This window comes from Strongylocentrotus purpuratus, unplaced genomic scaffold (genome assembly GCF_000002235.5).
Source record: "Strongylocentrotus purpuratus isolate Spur 01 unplaced genomic scaffold, Spur_5.0 spur5_scaffold_18, whole genome shotgun sequence".
Lineage (NCBI taxonomy): Eukaryota > Metazoa > Echinodermata > Echinoidea > Camarodonta > Strongylocentrotidae > Strongylocentrotus > Strongylocentrotus purpuratus.
The window spans coordinates 17,912,147-17,932,824 of NW_022145603.1; the positions used below are offsets into that span (position 1 = coordinate 17,912,147).

The following is a 20,678-nucleotide window of genomic DNA, read 5'->3' on the forward strand; positions in this document are numbered from 1 at the left end:
GTGACATCCAATAATTGTTCAGCGCCCCAATGAAGACCGTTCATTTGTGCCATGCCTCTTTAAGTGTTGCATCTCAAGTTCAGCTTATCCGTTCCATAGAAGAAAATAATAATAATATTATTTAGTTTTAATATAGCGCTTATCACAAATGTTTCTAAGCGCTATACAAATATACTATTACCCTGGTCATTGGATTCAGTGCTTGCCCGCACACACTGTGTGCACAATCTCCACTCACTAGGGAGCATTCCAGCCAGGCGTTACTTGACGCTCAAAAATTGTTTGACCAATAATGACGGTCGCATCCTACCGGGTACCGATTGAACACCGGGGCGGAGAGTGGCAAGTCCAGGTTAATATTAGTGCCTTGTCGGGATTCGAACCCTCGACAACAACAGACTGTGGACGTGAAGAATCACATGGCTTAAGAAAGTCCACAGATAGAAGGTTTGTAGAAGCCTAAATTATGAAATGTAGTAAGTTTTCTATATCATTTGGGAGTACGCACGTTTTTTGTTGACTTTAGGGCCCCGATCCGCTCACAAGCTTAGATTCTAAAGGGGTCCTAAAACCATTCATTTTATGATGTAATCAAGTTAATATAATTATGTTGATTTTAAAATGTACTATTACCGGTCTCATTTTTTATGTCAAAGGTTATATCATGTTTTGTGTGGTTTTGAATAATATGAACTTGGGGTAAAATACTACTAAAAAAGGCAATTGTTTAAACATTTACTCATTTATTTATTACCTTTGCCCAAGATCGTGTAAGATCATACCTAAAAAAACAGGGATCGATTTTTCCATTTTATTAAGCAGTTTTTTTCTCTCCTTCCATTTGGTCACTTTGGCTTGGGTGATATAGACCACCATTCATTGTAAGCCTAAAAAGGGGCAAATGTGATCAGTACGTTGGCCAGTTGGCTCCTATTCATAAACAAGCCTACCGAATATACACAAAGGGAATTATCCATGCATAAGCGACAAGAGTCAAACTACACCGACTGATGATCAAAAACACGGTGAGCCAGCATTATAATAGAAAGCCCGTATTGACATGATTGTTACCAGGGTCATAATGGCAGCTGGTTAGTTCGCTCAATAGCTAGCCAAAAATTTCCGCGGTAAAATGCGTTTCCATGGGGGTAAATAACCATTAGTTGTCGGTGCATATCGTGACAAGTCCCGCCGTTCGGTGAGTCATAACCATCAGCTTGTATTAATTGTTACTAAAACATAATAGCTACGATTTAAAATGACGTTGAGTAATTGGAAGTGGCGTACGCTGTAATGTGAAACTGCATGTGCAATGACAGCTATATGGTTCAATCCATAGGCCCATGGCCATGCACGGATATTCTGAATGCCTTTCATTTGTTCATTTTGTACATAGGAGAGCTGTGCACGTACACGAATCGAGGTTTTAGAATGATTATTAAAGAAATCATAATGAATTAAAACGAATGCAGGATGATTGAAACTAACGATCGTATACGGATGCATATACAATATCCGACGTGCTAAAAGGTTTGATGTATTTTTGTAAATACAATGTATCACTCCGATATCATATGTCTAGGGATATGCAGGGTGCGATATGAGCACTATTATAGGCATATATTGTACACAACCATTCGAAAGAGTAGGCATTATTTAGTCACTTAGAGGCTTGTGTCTAAAAATGAAAGTCGGAACAAAATGTATTTAAGCATGTAGCTCGTTTCAACCATTTTCATACAGTACCCTGTGTATCAGGTAGGGTTAGGGTTACGGTCAGGAATATGATTGTGGATTAGATACGTGCCTCTAAAAGTGATTAAATAATGCCTGCTATTCGAAAGGTTGGCAGTATACATGCATTGGCAGTGTAAAGCGGGCATTTATAACCAGAAGCTCCTGGCTGTGCTTGGGATTTTTTTTTTTTATTAGATATGCATTTTTTAAATAAAAAAATCAATCAGATGAGTTTGTGACGATTAATGGGACAGCCCTTTAACGTTACTGTCCTATTACAAACGTGACTTGGTTTCGAACCAGGGGCCCGTTTCATAACACTTTTTTGTTTATCTATAACAAATGCTAAATTTCTATATGACAAATTTGCTCTTAGCCAATCACATGCCATGATTTCACTAGCTTATAATAGTAGCTTGTAACTTGTTATTGATATCAAGTTTAATGAAACAGGGCCCTGGGTCCGATCAGAGTCAGTATTAGGCGAATACCTTACAGTGGCCCTATTACCTCTAGACCAACTCACATCTCCCAACTGCAGTTTGTTGATAAATCATTGAGCGGGTTCTGATCGATGTTTTTTCTTTTCTCGTACACATTCACATTGTCAACAAGCCCTGCATATATGCATTCTATTGTCATGCAGCGTTCCCTATTACGAAGTCGTAAAGCACAAATAGGCTATTCAAATAAAGCACTGCATGAAGCATATGACGTATCGACAGTGTGACGTATCGACAGTGTGGCCCGTATTAAAATGAAACCTCACCCCATAGAATAAGTGTAGGTTTCATGAAAAATGAGATGTATTCCTGACCTGTGAAAAATATAATGAAGATATTCTTGGCATGATATGTTATGCCTTTTAGCATGACATGGGCGCCATTCTTTGAAAAAGTGACATACCAATTAAAGTTGTACCAGTTAAAGTTGTACACATATTATGCACCAAGCCCTAGTTGGAAAGACTTATTAAATCAATAACAAAACTTTCACATTTCAATGAGGAAAAATCATAGCTGGGAAGATATAAAGATATGAAAAATATATAAGGGGAGCAATTGTAGCTTATTCATTTAAAAGCACTGAAATAAATTTGTCAGGCTGACAAATTGATTTCATTTATGAGAAACATTCACCCCTATGCAATTTGTGTTTTGGCAATTGTAGTACAAAATGGAATGCTTCATCACCAAGCCAACCAGGGAAGGAAGTATCCACAAATATGAATACATTTACTTGATAAACGACTTCACATATTATGTCACGTTATCACGAAAATAGCAATGCCCACCTCGTGCTGAGAAACTGTACACTTTTCTTGCTTTATGCCTCTCTCATACACTGTGGTTAGGAATCCTGTAGATTAATGGGCAAGAATAAAATACATCTCTTAGAATAAATAAAGTTATTTCTTGGGGTGATGTTTCCTTTAACTATTCTATCGACCGACATCATGACTATAAGTAGACTCATCAAAAGCACGTTAAGCAAAGCTAAATAGAGGAAAGGTCTAGGTTATTTAAAGGTTAAACTTATTTCGGAACTTTCCTATTCTACATAGTATTAATTAATTTAGAGGAATATCACAATCGAAATGTCCCCTGAATAGGACTACTTTTCATGTACGTGTACGGCAATGTAGAGCCGATTGAAATGGGCTGTCTTAATGTTGCGGATTTTTTTTCCACTGAAATAACAATGTCAATGAGCAAGGATGAATTTGATATTATTTTAAAAGTATATATTTTAAAGGTATATTGTTTATCCCTATATATATATTTTTTCAGCCTAAAGCCTGGTCCTGCCAATTTACGGAGCGAAGCCATGATGAAGTCAATTTTCTTTTCAACTCTGTTCGTATCAGTGATCGCAGGTATTGGCTAATGATAGTAATAATAATAACGATGTTTTTTGGGTTTTTTTAATTTCCGAAAATCGTCATAAAAAACAATAACAAAATATAACAAAATCAAAGACTTATATAAGAATAATAGAACGATAAAACGGTTGGATAGTCTAATATTGATGATGATGATGCTAATGAGTATAACAACAACAATAATAACAATAGTAGTAATTGTATTTATATTAATGATAACAATTGACAGACGTAATAACAGAAATGAAGGTCTAAAAAGTAGACCACAGAATGAGAAAAAATTAGGGTTTCATTGTTCATTCGCAATAACAGAAATGAAGGTCTAATAAAAAGTAGACCACAGAATGAGGAAAAATGAGGGTTTCATTGTTAATTCGCAATAACAGAAATAAAGGTCTAAAAGTAGACCACAGAATGAGGAAAAATTAGAATTTCATTGTTAATTCGCAATAACAGAAACGAAGGTCTAAAAAGTAGACCACAGAATGAGGAAAATGAGGGTTTTATTGTTAATTCGCAATAACAGAAATGAAGGTCTAAAAAGTAGACCACAGAATGAGGAAAAATGAGCGTTTCATTGTTAATTTTTGACAACTTTTTTTTTCATTCGTGTTATTACTGGTAACGTACATGACACTATATTATTTTGAACCTTCAACTATACACTTATTGTATATTGTTTATTTGTAATATTATGATTCTAAATCTGTTTTTATCGTATAAATACTTTTGTAAAAAAATATTGTATATTTTGAATAGATAAACTATTATTATTATTATACCTTTGGAATTGCCTTGCTCTTTTATAGAGATAGAGGTGCCGTGGTAGAGTGGTTAAGACGCCGGACTGTCGATAACAGGGTCCGCAGTTCGAGACCCGCCGCGGCACTAATGTCCTTGGCAAGACATTGATCTACATTTGTCATACTCAACCCAGGTGATGTAAATGGGTACCTGGCAGGATTTAATTCTTTGAAATGCTAGAGCGCCGTAATGGCAGCACAGCTAAAGCCGGGTTAACAATCTCCAGTTTGGAAGCGCTTAGAGATTGTAATAAGCGCTATATAAAACAGTATTATTACAGTCAAACCTGCTTTAGTGACCACCTGTCCACAAAGACCACCTGTCCTCAAAGACCACATTTTTTGTTTCCTCTGAAAATGATTTCTCATTGAAACATGTACTAAAGGAACCTGTCTACAAAGACCACCTGTCTACAAAGACCACTTTTTGTGTTTCCCTTGGGCGGTCACTATAGACAGGTTTGACTGTATAATTATTATAACTTTGGTCTTGTTTTGCTCTTTTATAACCCACTTTAAGCTGCCTGTGCCATCAACTGTTACACTTGCCGGGGAGAGGGCTGTGAAGATCCCTTCGATACGACCGAAGTGCCAACCACTTGCTCCGGTTCATCCTTTCTACCGAACAATTACTGCCGGGTAAAGCCTCGTTCAAATATTGTTTGCTATATAGAAGGCGCAAATAGCTACATTGTATAAGTAGTGCAGTGGGGCTTTAAAATGACATGAATAAATCAAATTCCATTTTGTGATATAATAATAATAGTAGTAGTAACTAGACTTTAATTCGTCACTTAGACGAATTAGGTGATACGTATGATAATGGTCTACATAACGAATAATGCATTACACGATATATTATTTTGTAAAATGCTTCTCCCTTTCATATGCTTCTCCCATTATGATCTATTCATATGTCAACATTAAATTGTGTCTCCTTGATCATCATGGATCTAGGGAAGATAGATTGAAACTATATATGATATTTGACCCTGTGCAGTAACCAGTTACACATTTGACTCTAATTTACATCATGAAGAACACCTTTTGACGATTTATCTTATTCAAAAGAAATGAAAAAGTAATTGATAAATGATTATCATCATTATGATAATGATGATCATGATGATAATGATGATGATCATGATCATGAGCGCGATCCTGACATCTTATTGAAAAAATGAGGGGTGATTTCGATAGCATATAGTCTCAGCTACAACATACTCAAAAATCAACAAAATTCAAGCAGAAATAACGGCGATATTGCTCGCAAAAGACAGGAATGTAGACTCCAGATTTGAGAAAAAGTCATCTCCCTTAGGGATTACACGCAAAAAGTAGAGGATTAAGTGAAAATAGGGTAATAATAAAGTAAAAAGGGTTGTTTATGACATTATTTGCGATTCTACGTGTTTAAACAATCAAAGGAGATGGTACAGTGAAAGGTCAAAAGGAAAAAAAATGGAGAAAAAATTGTTGGAGACACCCGGACTCGAACCCGGGATCTCAAGGTCGGAAGACAAGTGCGTTACCGATATACCAAAACATTTCCCATAGCGATCACACGTAAACGAAAATGGAATTCTAAAATCCCACTTTGCAAGTAAAATATGAGCATGATCCCGGCATATGATCGAAAAATGAAGTGCACATTAAAGATAGCTCATTGTCTCAGCTACAACATATCTGAAGCACAGCGAAAACAAAGTTAAAACAACGGAGATGTTGCTCGCGAAAGACGGAAATGTAGAATGCGGTTTTGAGAAATAGTCATGTCCCGTAGAGAATACACGCAAAATGTGAAAAATTGACATGCCTCCTTTGATCGCAAAAATACGCCATGATACTTTTGTCAAACTGGAAAATTATGGACACAGCATTCGTAGAAAATTGTCTCAGCTAGAGCATATCAAAATTTGGAAGAAAAACAATCAATATTTACAGAGATACAATCAATTTTCCGAAAATATGCAAACGTCATAATATGCCAATTTAAATTTTGAGTTTGGAGGCCATTATGACGACATTATGACTTAATTGAGGGTCAAATGAGACATGAAATCATATCTCCATTTCATAATCTATCTAAATATGAAAAAAAAATAGGAGTTTCTCTCTATTCTGAAGAGTTACAATACATTTTATATAGGCATGTTTTTGCCCATGTATTGTGGATAAAGATAACGCAAATCCGCGCGTGCTGTCAACTTTGACGGACGCTCATTGCGTTAATAAAAGGTGAACAAATTATCGAAATGCTTGGAAAAATGTGCCAAATATGATGACAGAGAAAAATCGGCGATTCTATGTTGCAAAATGCCAGTACGCGCGGAAACGCGCACGCATGCGCGTGTGCGCGATTTTTTTGCGAAATGCTTTAAATGGCCTAAAACGTATGCAAAAAAAATTTGGGATGATTTAGAGCATTTTAAATTTTTGCGCGCGCGTAAACGCGCGGACGAACGCGCATGCGCGCATTAGCGCACTTTTATTGACCTCAACTTGACCGGACGGATATTGATCTTAATCGTGATAATTATGAATGAGAAATATTTTTCCGTTATGAAAATATGATCATAAGTTGATTTTCACAAAATGGCGCCTGGATGACGTCACGATGACTTTGAGTTTTTGAAAAGTCACGCAGTTCTAAGTTAGACTAAGATCTATCATCATGGCAAGTTTCATGATAATGGCTTTAGCCATTCTTGAGATATCCTGCGAACAAAATTGAGGAATAATAATAATAATTTCTTCTATACAGACACAAAATAAATACTAGACCTTAATTCGTCACTTAGACGAATTAGGTGATACGTATGATAATGGTTTACATAACGAATAATGCATTACACGATATATTATTTTGTAAAATGCTTCTCCCATTTATATGCTTCTCCCATTATGATCTATTCATATGTCAAGATTAAATTGTGTCTCCTTGATCATCATGGATCTAGGGAAGATAGATTGAAACAATATATGACCTTTGACCCTGTGCAGTAACCAGTTACACATTTGACTCTAATTTACATCATGAAGAACACCTTTTGACGATTTTATCTTATTCAAAGAAATGAAAATGTAATTGATAAATGATTATCATCATTATGATAATGATGATCATGATGATAATGATCATGATCATGAGCGCGATCATGACATCTTATTGAAAAAATGAGGGTTGATTTAGATAGCATATAGTCTCAGCTACAACTTACTCAAAAGTCAACAAAATCCAAGCAGAAATAACGGCGATATTGCTCGCAAAAGACAGGAATGTAGACTACAGATTTGAGAAAAAGTCATCTCCCATAGAGATTACACGCAAAAAGTAATGGATTAAGTGAAAATAGGGTAATAATAAAGTAAAAAGGGTTGTTTGTGACATTATTTGCGATTCTACGTGTTTTAATAATCAAAGGAGATGGTACAGTGAAGGTCAAAAGGAAAAAAAAGTGAAGAAAAAAATTGTTGGAGACACCCGGACTCGAACCAGGGATCTCGAGATTGGAAGTCAAGTGCGTTACCGATATACCAAAACATTTCCCATAGCGATTACACGTAAACGGGAAATGGAATTCTGAAATCCTACTTTGCAAGTGAAATATGAGCATGATCCCGGCATCTAATCGAAATATAAAGGGCGCACTTGTGATAGCTCATTGTCTCAGCTACAACATATCCGAAGTTCAGCGAAAACGAAGCTAAAACAACAGAGATTTTGCTCGCGAAAGACAGGAGTGTAGAATCCAGTTTTGAGAAAAAGTCATGTCCCATAGAGAATACACGTAAAATGTGAAAAATTGACATGCCTTCTTTAATTGCAAAAATACGCCATGATGCCTTTGTCAAAATGGAAAATTGTGGATAATTTATTTGTAGAAAATTGTCTCAGGTAGAACATATCAAAATTTAAAAGAAAATCAATCAATATTTACAGAGATACAATCAATTTTCCAAAATTATGCTGACGTCATAATATGCAAATTGAAATTTTGAGTTTGGAGGCCATTATGATGACGTTATGAGTTAATTGAGGGTCAAATGAGACATGAAATCATATCTCCAACTTATAACCTATCTAAATATGAAAAAATATTGGGAGTTTCTATCTATTCTGAAGAGTTACAAAGAATTTGGTATAGACATGTTTTTGCTCATGTATTGTGGATAAAGATAACGCAGGTCCGCGCGCGCTGTCAACTTTGACGGACGCTCATTGCGTTATTAAAAGGTGAACAAGTTATCAAAATGCTTGGAAAGATGTACCAAATATGATGATAGAGAACATTCGGCGATTCTATGTTGCAAAATGCTAGTACGCGCAAAAAACGCGCGCGCATGCGCGTTTGCGTGATTTTTTGTCAAATGCTCCATATGGCCTGAAACGTATGCAAAAAAAATTTGGGATGATTTGGAGCATTTTAATTTTTTTCGCGCGCGTAAACGCGCGTACGAACGCGCACGCGCGCATTTGCGCACGTTTATTGATCTGAAATTGACCGGATGGATATTGATCTTCTTCCTGATAAATATGAATGAAAAATTCCTTTCCGTTATGAAGATATGATCATAAGTTTATTTTCACAAAATGGCGCCTGGATGACGTCACGATAATTTTGAGTCTTTGAAAAGTCACGCAGTTCTAAGTTAGACTAAGATCTATCATCATGGCAAGTTTCATGATAATGGCTTTATTCAGTCTTGAGATATCCTGCGAACAAATTCGAGGAAGAATAATAATAAATAAATAAATAAATAATAATAAAAATCTTGACGAAATCAAAAGGTGATACGTCTACGTACGTATCACCTAACTAGACTTTAATTCGTCACTTTGACGAATTAGGTGATACGTATGCTCATGTGTAACATAATAAAGAACGCATTTTTACGATTTCATATTTCGTTTACTACTCCCATTATGGTCTATCCATGAGTCAAGTTTCAACTGTAGGGCAGAGGGAGACAGACCAAGAGAATAAGAGGGACGCAAGGCAAGAGAGAGAGAGAGAGGGAGAGGGTGAAAGAGAAGAGAGATAGATAGATGCAGAGACAGACCAAAAAAGGAGAGGGGCAGAACATGAGAGGAGAAGTAAAAGAGCAAGAGAGAGGAGAGAGAGAGAGATGCAATTAAGAACAATGCCTTCCAGATGACCATGATTAAAAGTGGTATAGCGCCCCCTTTAGGTATTCGATTGAAGATTGTTATATATAAAAATTGACATGTCACCTATGATTGAATTTTTGACTATGATAACGTCATGATAATGTTAGATAGTCTACATAAATCTTGTGGAAACTTGTCTCAGCTGCAACATACTAAAAATCAACAAAATCCAAGCAGAAATAACGGCGATATTGCTCGCAAAAGACAGGAATGTAGAAACCAGATTTGAGAAAAAATCATCTCCCTTAGGGATTACACGCAAAAAGTAATGGATCAAGTGAAAATAGGGTAATAATAAAGTAAAAAGGGTTGTTTATTACATTATTTGCGATTCTACGTGTTTTAATAATCAAATGAGATGGTACAGTGAAAGGTCAAAAGAAAAAAAAAGTGAAGACAAATATTGTTGGAGACACCCGGACTCGAACCAGGGATCTCGAGGTTGGAAGTCAAGTGCGTTACTGATATACCAAAACATCTCCCATAGCGATAACACGTAAACGGGAAATGGAATTCTGAAGTCCTACATTGCAAGTGAAATATAAGCATGATCCCGGCATATGATTGAAAAATAAAGTAAACATTGGAGATAGCCTTTTGTCTCAGCTACAACATACCCGAAGCTCAGCAAAAACAAAGCTAAAACAACGGAGATATTGCTCGCGAAAGAGGGAAATGTAGAATCCAGTTTTGAGAAATAGTCATGTGCCATAGACAATACACGCAAAATGTGAAAAATTGACATGCTTCCTTTAATCGCAAAACTACGACATGATACCTTTGTCAAACTGGAAAATTGTGGACATTGCATTTGTTGAAAATTATCTCAGCTAGAACATATCAAAATTTGGAAGAAAAAAATCAATATTTACAGAGATACAATCAATTGTCCAAAAATATGCAAACGTCATACTATCAAAATTTAAATTTTGAGTTCGGAGGCCATTATGATGACGTCATGAGTTAATTAAGGGTCAAATGACACATGAAATCATATTTCCGACCGATAATCTATCTAAATATGAAAAAAAATTGGGAGTTCCTATCTATTCAGAAGAGTTACAAAGAATTTTGTATAGGAATGTTTTTGCTCATGTATTGTGGATAAAGAAAACGCAGGTCCGCGCGCGCTGTCAACTTTGACGGACGCATATTGCGTTATAAAAAGGTTAACAAGTTATCAAAATGCTTGGAAAAATGTGCCAAATATGATGATAGAGAAAATTCGGCGATTCTATGTTGCAAAATGCTAGTACACGCAAAAAACGCGCGCGCATGCGCGTGAGCATAATTTTTTGTCAAATGCTCCATATGGCCTAAAACGTATGCAAAATTTATTTAGAGCATTTTAAATTTTTTCGCGCGCGAAAACGCGCGGATGAACGCGCACGCGCGCATTTGCGCACGTTTATTGACCTGAAATTGACCGGTAGGATATTGATCTTAATCATGATAATTATGAATGAGAAATACTTTTCCGTTATGAAGATATGATCATAAGTTGATTTTCACAAAATGGCGCCTGGATGACGTCACGATGACTTTGAGTTTTTGAAAAGTCACGCAGTTCTAAGTTAGACTAAGATCTATCATCATGGCAAGTTTCATGATAATGGCTTCAGCCATTCTTGAGATATCCTGCGAACAAAATTGAGGAAGAATAATAATAATTTCTTCTATACAGACACAAAATAAATACTAGACTTTAATTCGTCACTTTGACGAATTAGGTGATACGTATGCTAATGGTTTACATAATAAAGAATGCATTATACGATATCATATTATTTTATGAAATGCTTCATCCATTAAGATCTATCCATATGTCAAGTTTAAATTGTGTCCCCTTGATCATTATAGATGTAGGGAAGATAGATTGAAAAAATATGACCATTGACCCTGCGCAGTAACCAGTTACACCTTTGATTCTAATTTATATCACGAAGAACACATTTTGACGATTTTATCTTATTCAAAGAAATGAAAATGTAATTGATAAATGATTATCATCATTATGATATTGATGATCATGATAATCATGATGAAGATCATGATCATGAGCGGGATCCTGACATCTTATTGAAAAAATGAGGGGTGATTTAGATAGCACATAGCACAAAATCCAAGCAGAAATAACAGCGATATTGCTCGCAAAAGACAGGAATGTAGAATCCAGATTTGAGAAAAAATTATCTCCCACAGGGATTACACGCAAAAAGTAATGGATTAAGTGAAAAAAGGGAAACACTAAAGTAAATAGGGTTGTTTATTACATTATTTGCGATTCTACGTGTTTAAATAATCAAAGGAGATGGTACAGTGAAAGGTCAAAAGGAAAAAAAAAGGTGGAGAAAAAATTGTTGGAGACACCCGGACTCGAACCCGGGATCTCAAGGTCGGAAGTCAAGTGCGTTACCCATATACCAAAACATTTCTCATAGCGATTACACGTAAACGAAAATGGAATTCTAAAATCCCACTTTGCAAGTAAAATATGAGCATGATCCCGGCATATGATCGAAAAATGAAGTCACATTGGAGATAGCTCATTGTCTCAGCTACAACATATCCGAAGCTCACGGAAAACAAAGTTAAAAAAACGGAGATGTTGCTCGCGAAAGACGGAAATGTAGAATGCAGTTTTGAGAAATAGTCATGTCCCATAGACAATACACGCAAAATTTGAAAAATTGACATGCCTCCTTTAATTGCAAAAATACGCCATGATACCTTTGTCAAACTGGACAATTATGTACACTGCATTTGTAGAAAATTGTCTCAGCTAGAACATATCAAAATTTGAAAGAAAAATAAGCAATATTTACAGAGATACAATCAATTTTCCAAAAATATGCATCCGTCATAATATGCAAATTTAAATTTCGAGTTCGGAGGCCATTATGATGACATTATGAGTTAATTGAGAGTCAAATGAGACATGAAATCATATTTCCATTTCATAATCTATCCACATATGAAAGAATATTGGGAGTTTCTATCTATTCTGAAGAGTTACAATGAATTTTGTATAGGCATTTTTTTGCCCATGTATTGTGGATAAAGATCACGCAAATCCGCGCGTGCTGTCAACTTTGACGGACGCTCATTGCGTTATTAAAAGGTGAACAAATTATCAAAATGCTTGGAAAAATGTACAAAATACGATGACGGAGAAAATATTGGGATTCTATGTTGCAAAATGCTAGTACGCGCAAAAAACGCGCGCGCATGCGCGTGAGCGAGATTTTTTGTCAAATGCTCTATATGGCCTTAAACGTATGCAAAAAAATTTTGGGATGATTTAGAGCATTTTAAATTTTTAAGCGCGCGTAAACGCGCGCACCTACGCGTACGCGCATTTTTACGCGCATATATTGTCCTCAAATTGACCGGGCGGATATTGACTTTGATCATGACAAATATGAATGAGAAATGGCTTTCCGTTATGAAGATATGATCATAAGTTGATTTTAACAAAATGGCGTCTAGATGACGTCACGATGAATTTGAGTCTTTGAAAAGTCACGCAGTTCTAAGTTAGACTAAGATCTATCATCATTGAAAGTTTCATGGCAATGGCTTTATTCAGTCTTGAGATATCCTGCGAACAAAATCGAGGAAGAATAATAATAAATAATAATAAATAAATAAATAATAAAAATCTTGACGAAATCAAAAGGTGATACGTAGACTTCGTTACGTATCACCTAATTATTCAATATAAGATGAGTGAACCGGGAATTTATAGCTTTATTACCTCTCATTTCCATTTCTCGAATATCTTCTACCCCTTTCAGAAAACAGTCGTTGGTACATCGGTGACTCGTAGTTGTGGAACGAATGATAGGAATGAGTGCACTGCAGGCTGTACCTCGAGCACGAGCTGTACCTACTGCTGCGAGTCGAATCACTGTAATGGAGGGACCACCTTGACAACCAGCGTCGTTGCTATGGGCGTGGCCCTGGCGGCAGCCTTTATCTTCTCGAGACGATAGCTAGCTGACTGCGCATGACCATAGTTAGTTGATTCAGTAACTCGTTGCAACAGCTAGATTCTTTTCTGAATGCTCAGTCATTTCATGGAGTTCAAAGACATTGTATAAGTGGGAGAGAAATATTTGGGGGCTCCGTGATTTAACATTATGACACACAGCTAATTGAAAGAGAGAGAGAGAGAGAGAGAGAGAGACAGACAGAGAGTCATGACAGCGGAAGTCGCCTCTGATTGTGAATAATGGTTACCTGTCATTTATATTGAACGAGGGAGGAACTATGTGGAACTCCATGATTTTAAAGATAAACTCCAGTACTGGTAAAAAAAAAAAATTAATTCTCACAGAATCAAACGAAACTTACACTGAATGTTCAAGATTACAAATAAATGACATGTGCCAAACAATTTTGGAAGAAAATGTATACTGGCTGAGTAATGAGCATAGAAAGACAAGGAAACCAAGGTAGTACCATCCCCGACACGATGTGTGTTGTCCCATATATAGCTTTCTATGTGAGTGTTTGTTACTTTACCAAGACTCGGTCAAATTTATTATGATTTTGATGACTCCAGAACCTTGCAGTGCACACCAATACTTACATGCTACATGATCAACTGTTTCTGATCCTTTCACACCTTTTCTTTCACAATGCAATCGCATTACCAGTACTAAAGTTTAGCTTTAACATAACCTCTCTCGTGTATGCGTAAAGTATACGCGTCCCAGCTGTCCCAACTATCTCTCTAAATACGCAATGGAACTCATGAACTATTCGGCGGCCATGTTAATGGGCAAAGAAAGCGTTAAGCAAGTGGAAATCGCCCTGTTGGCAACCATCCATGTTGCAGACAGTAGATGGTTAATCTATAAAACTCAGTGCGCCACGAGGCCAATATGAATGAATCAAATCTCAACATCGCATGGAGCAGATGATAGGTTGATTAAATTTTAACCCTCGAGACTGATAATGGGGGATACAGGTGGTGGGAAACTATCTTCTGGGTGTTTCACAAAGATCTTAGGTTGAACTTATCTTTGAGTTGGACTTAACAGTTATGGAAAGCCGTTAGCGTCTACGAAAATATCTTGCGAAAGTTATTTTAAAAGGCATAAATTGTTGATTCAAATAATTCATATTTTCATTATCAAGGAGATTTTATGTTCTTGATGTGGAACTTATATACAGTTTTAAATACTTGTTTTTTCGCTTTTGAATATATTTTATTTTTAGGCTACAAATGGCTCTCCATAATTTTTAAGTCCAACTAAGAGTTAAATGCGACTTAGGATCTTTGTAAACACCCCAGGTCTAAATTCTTTCCTGAGTTTTGCTATTAGATATTCGTCGATTTTTGATAACTCGTAATGAGAGGTTTCCATGGAACGTCCTCATGACCAGTGTCGGAGAATGTTCGTTCAACATTTGAAAAATGTTTTTTTTTCCGACGATCAGGGCGCATATCGAAATATCGTCAAGGAAAGTCAGTAGCAAGTATGTGAGGAAGCACCCCTCTCAGCAAATTGGCTAATTAAAAATAAAAAGTGCAGAAATTAGAGCGCCACATTCTTAGATTCGGATAGCTGTATACAATAGAGAAAATTCTCTACGAAATAGTCCGTAATATAACCCTTTTGTAGCCTTCTCGAGTACAAGTTTACTGCAATAAGTTAGATTCAGTTGAATGTATTTGTTTGATTCCATTGAATGTAAAATAATTTATATTGCAATTTAGTTGCCATGATTTGTATAAGTCTCCTGTCATCCACGCCACACAAAAATGAATAAACCATGTAATCTGACTAGAGAAATGTGTACAATAATTATATCGAACAAATTAGTGAGAGTAAAAAACTTTAACGAATTAGAATTAGGAGATAGGGGCCGGACGAAGACAAGGGGGAACTAAAATTGCATCGATAAGAGGTGTGTAAACGTGCCCATATATGCCCACCACTGATTAAATCATTTAAACAGTAATGAGAATTAAAAAAAAACTAAGACGTTCAACTCAATATATGCCTTTCAGTGCTTAAGAGATATACAAAATATTTTAAAAATCCTTCATGTAAGTAGACATATCTATTAATGTGTGCAAAATGAATAAATCAAGAATTTGTTAATATTTTACTCCTTTTTATAAAATGAGAAAAGGACATTGAATAGAACGTAAGAGAAAAATATTTCATAAGTTTATATCACATTTGATCCAGCCAGAGTTGAAGTGGTTAATGTATTCATTTATGAATGCGTAATGTATTTATGATATAACTAGTTTCCTGATTAAAAAAACACATTATGTTACGTGTATAATAAGTACAAATATTTATATTGAATTATTTTGTCTATGATGTAACAATACGTAATATGATAATTTTTTTGCCAAACAACGCGCCATTTCAACGTAATGCGTTTGAATTAATTTTGTGTATAAAATTTGTTTGCAGTTGTTTATAATTTGTAAACTTGATCTTTCTATCTGACGAAATAAATTGAAACCGGGAATAATGAATTAAAATTCCCATGGATCTTTATTCCAACTATCTTACATATAAATGTATACATATATATATATATATACACCTGACGACGGATAGTCAACCTGTTCGAAACGTCGAGCCACTCATCCTCTCCAAGCGCTAAGCTAAGAAAGATAACAAACAGTCCTTTTCAGGACTACACACCCCCAAGAAAGATTACCGAGTCAGAGTCCTTTTCAGGACTGTTCAATCCTCTCTCTCTCTCTCTCTCTCTCTCTCTCTCACATGGTGCACTCGCAAGCCTACTGTATATATATACATTGGGAGAAAAAAAAATCGATGAGGAATGGGGGTAAGACATTTAAAAAAGAGAAGCAAAGAGTAATATACAAAGTCATAGTCTGCAGAGTGGATAGAGAAACATGTCTTGCCAAAAACAGAAATGCATTAAAGAGAACCTTCTACGTGTTGTGCTATATATGCTATGCAGTCTACTTCCTCAATTAACTACACTAATTTCAATTCTGGATGGTGCATTTCACCTAGCCCTAACATCTTACCCTTTCCGATTCCATATACAGTTAACAAAAAAATGTCACACCCCTTGAACTTTTTTTAAAAACGTAAATGGATACATCCATGTTTCACATACATTAAAAATAACTAAACTTGGTAAGGGAATGAATAAATTACTTGTTAACCCAAACTTTATACATTGTGTGTATACATAAAATAATGTAGGCTAGTGATAATTACTTGAGTAAACCCAGTTAATATAATATCAGCGCACTATAGAAATTAATTTTCAGGATCCACGCGTGTTTTAGGCGGGAGAGCATATTTAATTTAATTAATTTATTTATTTTTTAAACTTTTTTTTTTTTTTTTTTTTTTTTTTGGGGGGGGGGGGGGGTTTCATTACCTCTGGAGCTTTAACACGGAAAAAAAAACTCAAATTATTCAGGCGCGTCGAAATATTTCACTTTTGGTAAGTCAAGGTGCTTAGGCCTATTTTGGCCTAGATGCCCTGGCTTAGGATCGTTCGACAAAACGTACCCCCCCCCCTCATTCGCCGTTCAAACAGGATATTAAAAAATGGCTGCAATAGGATAGTTGGTCGTTGGAGGAAGGCGTATACAGTTGTCATGCATTCCATAATATATTAACAGATAGATAAACAGAACTTTCTCCTTGTAACTCTTATAGATACGTAATAAAATAGATCTAGCATTATAGTTACTTTTTAATGTCATGGTTGCACTTGTTACGGTGTAGATATCAATATTCCTGTTTGAATCACATACTCATGCTTATCCAGGCTATCGTGTTCAATACAGAAACAATCGTTTTAAAAGCAATACCGAAATAGAATCTGAATATAATTACTCCAGATATAACAATGTTGTCCATAATTACATTTTCTAGCATATTTTTGTTGAGTTTTAATTCATTGGTGTATTTGTTTTGTAAAGCGCTTTGATCAGTTGTAAACTGGATATAGCGCTATAAAAGAAACTATTTATTATATTATTATATTACTATTATTGACATCGCTTGAAATTTAGAGAGAGAACATACAATAGATAAAGACAATTTAGATGATTAGAAATATGGAGGCCGGACAATACAATAGTTCTCCGATATCTCCGATAATAGGGACTTTTAGATTGAGTGGACGAGAACACGACGAACGCCGACTGATCATGCGTGTCAACGTACTTAATTCCCCATGTTGACTACAATTAGAAATCTTTTAGATTGCACTCGACGATATACAAGCATGCAGGAAGTAACACTATGAACATCACGGACAAGGAAAGAAGACAAAATATACAGTTCCTCATTCTACCCTCAACAAAAGAACATCCCTTCACTGCTATTATGTGAAAATGTGTAGATCAGGTGAATATGCATGTGACACCTGTTCCACACATTTTTACATAATAGCAGGGAAGGGATGTTCCTTTGTCTACCTGAGGAACTGTATATTTTATGCGCACGCGGCATACTAGTACCTTGAGCATGTAAAGGCGCTATATAAATATCAATATGTATTTATGTATGTACTAGATTTAGGAGAATCGAGGTTGACGCATTCTCGATCGCCGACTGAGACGACGTAACGCATGCGCAGTGCCTTAAAATGACGTCACACGTTGCAGTCAAAGCTGTCGACGTGCAAATCTAAAAGTCCCTACTGACGGGAGAAATGGACCGTGTGTTGTAAAATGTTTTTTAATTTTTGTTGTTTTCATGATTTAACGATGATCCGTAATTACTTTCAAATCTTTACCAACAAAGCCATTCAGTATCAAGTCAATCAAGTCATTCAAGTCAATCAATAATTTCAACATACAAGTATCACTTTATCAGTTATATGTTTACGGATAGGGTTACAAACTTCTACTCCAATTATTTTACAACTAGAAATAAAGGGACCAGGGTAAATAAGGGAGTTTACAGGTAGCCCAATGTACAAATGACCTCAAATGTCCACATGGAGAAGTTCCACTTTGAGCATATTAGAATAATAACTGCCAAAGTCCTAGATGCGCTGCATGAATACTTTTGTTTGCCCTCTTGAAAAGAATACTTCCACCTGCGTATCATAGAATTTACCGTTGGTGCATAAATGAATAATGTTACATAACTTTCATGAGCGCATATCCTGTATTCATCTCTCAAGGTTTTACCCTTTTTTTGGTACAAATGACCTTTATCTGCCCATGCGCAGATTGTATCTGTAAACTCCCTTATACTAGTGCTTGCATGATGACATGATGAGCTTAATAGACCAGTTCACGGTTAGCACATTACTGCAATGACCCCGAATATCCACAGATCTTAAAAACATGAAGAGGTCCCACTTTTTACATTTTGAAATAATCACTCCTACAGCGATGGAGGTGCTATATAAATATTTTTTTCCCCTCTTTTCAAAGAATACTTCCACCTGTGTATCATGGATGGCACTGAATGTGCATAAATGAATAATGTTACATAACTTTCATGAACACGTATCCAGTATTTCGTCTCCGTGTATTTTAAAATTTGTTCTGCAATGACCTTTATCTGCTCATGCTCAGACTGCAACCGTGAACTGGCTTATTGAAGTTGAAGATGGTGCCCTGCAAAGGACAATCTCGGGGATAATATGCAATTTTAAGAGCTAAGAAAATATCTAATGCAATGCTCTTTAATGTCATGTTAATAGTCAAACGATGATCTTATTTGGTGAGTCTTTTCTAGATAAGGCGCACATTGCAGCACCGCGTCAAGGGTTTTCGTCTCTGTCGGTACGAAGCAAAGGTTGTGTTGGGTAGTATCCTCTGCACGTCAGGCATGCTCGGGTAAGAAATTAGTCATACCGATCGACCCATAATACCCAAATTCTGGTCCATTCGTGTCGGTATCGGTTTACTTTCAGTTTTTATAACGGTCTGTTAATGATATTGTCAGCATTTTATACACTAGTTTTGGTGCTAAAGGGTGACCAAAAAAGAGGTGACCCTACCCCCCCCCCCCCCAACTGAACGAAATATTGGTCGAACAAATTTTCAAAGTTTTGGGACAATTTTGTTTTAAATGTGCTCTTACACCCCCCTACAGACATGTTTTAGGGTTAGGGTTGGGGTTATGATTTTTATGATGGCGACGTATTTAATGTACCCGATAGGCTTTGATGGTGTTGAAGAAATTGGATAAGCATGTGTCCATATAATATGGACACATGCTAATCTATGGACACATGCTAATCCAACTTCTTCAACACCATCATCATCCATGATCATCACCAAGGCGCAGATCCAGGGGGGGGGGGGGGTGCGAGAGGACCTTGCCCCCCCCCCCGCAACAAAAGAGAGAGAGAGAGAGAGAGAGAGGGAGAGAAGGAAAAGAAGGGTAGGGAAAAGAGGAGAGAAAGGGAAAGCAAGAAGAGGAAGAAGAAAAGAAAGGGGGTAAGGAGATCGGAGGAGGGGCCCAGAAAGGGCCTTGCCTCCCAGGCTGTTGCCTCCCCCATCAACAAACTAAGAGAAGAAAAAAAAGGAAAGATGGGGGGATATCAGTTGCAATTTTCCAGCCAACAAGTTGTGGATCGAGGCGGGCGAAAAGCCCTTGCCCCCCAGCAAACCTAAAAGAGAGAGAAGTAAGGTAAGGGAACGGTAAAGAGGAGAAAAAGGGAAAGATAAAACTAAAGAGAAAGAAGAAAAGTAGGGGAGATCAGTTGCGATTATTCCCGCCAATAGGGTGTAGGGGGGGGGGGGGGCACTGGCTTACTGATTGTGGGAGGGGGGGGGGGGGGCTCAGGGATAGTTCCCCCAAATGAAATTCGAACGTGGTCTAATTTTAATTCGATACCGGTGATTTACAAATGCTGCTGAAATTACATAATTTTCCGAGATTTTTTCCTCACCTTTTAGTACATTATACTTTTCATGCGTTTGTTGAAAAATGAAAAATTCCTAAATTACCAGTCAAGCAAGAAATTTGCTTATTTATATGCCTACATGACCACGCAATTAGTGTCCTGCCAGTGTCACAAATAAGGTATCAAAATATGTTCATCTGACTGTAATGAAATGCCTAAAATTCCTGAGCTCTCGGGGCCCCGC

The 20,678-nt window shown here is 36.5% G+C and overlaps 1 protein-coding gene across 1 annotated transcript; it reads left to right on the forward strand.

Annotated features, from left to right (window-relative positions):
* Positions 1-271: 271 nt before the first annotated feature.
* LOC105439901 lies at positions 272-13,884 on the forward strand. Its single transcript, XM_030989341.1, has 4 exons — positions 272-447; positions 3,528-3,613; positions 4,943-5,061; positions 13,393-13,884. Exons 1-4 carry the CDS (start codon positions 293-295, stop codon positions 13,588-13,590), a joined length of 558 nt encoding a protein of 185 aa, XP_030845201.1. The 5' UTR covers positions 272-292; the 3' UTR covers positions 13,591-13,884.
* The last annotated feature ends 6,794 nt before the right edge of the window (positions 13,885-20,678 follow it).

Excerpts from the sequence above, each read along its gene's own strand:
- LOC105439901 (XM_030989341.1), top strand. The coding sequence starts at position 293 with ATGACGGTCGCATCCTACCGGGTACCGATTGAACACCGGGGCGGAGAG. Across the intron at positions 448-3,527 it reads AGAAAGTCCACAGATAGAAG|CCTAAAGCCTGGTCCTGCCA; the intron begins GTTTGTAGAAGC and ends ATATTTTTTCAG. Across the intron at positions 3,614-4,942 it reads GTTCGTATCAGTGATCGCAG|CTGCCTGTGCCATCAACTGT; the intron begins GTATTGGCTAAT and ends ACCCACTTTAAG.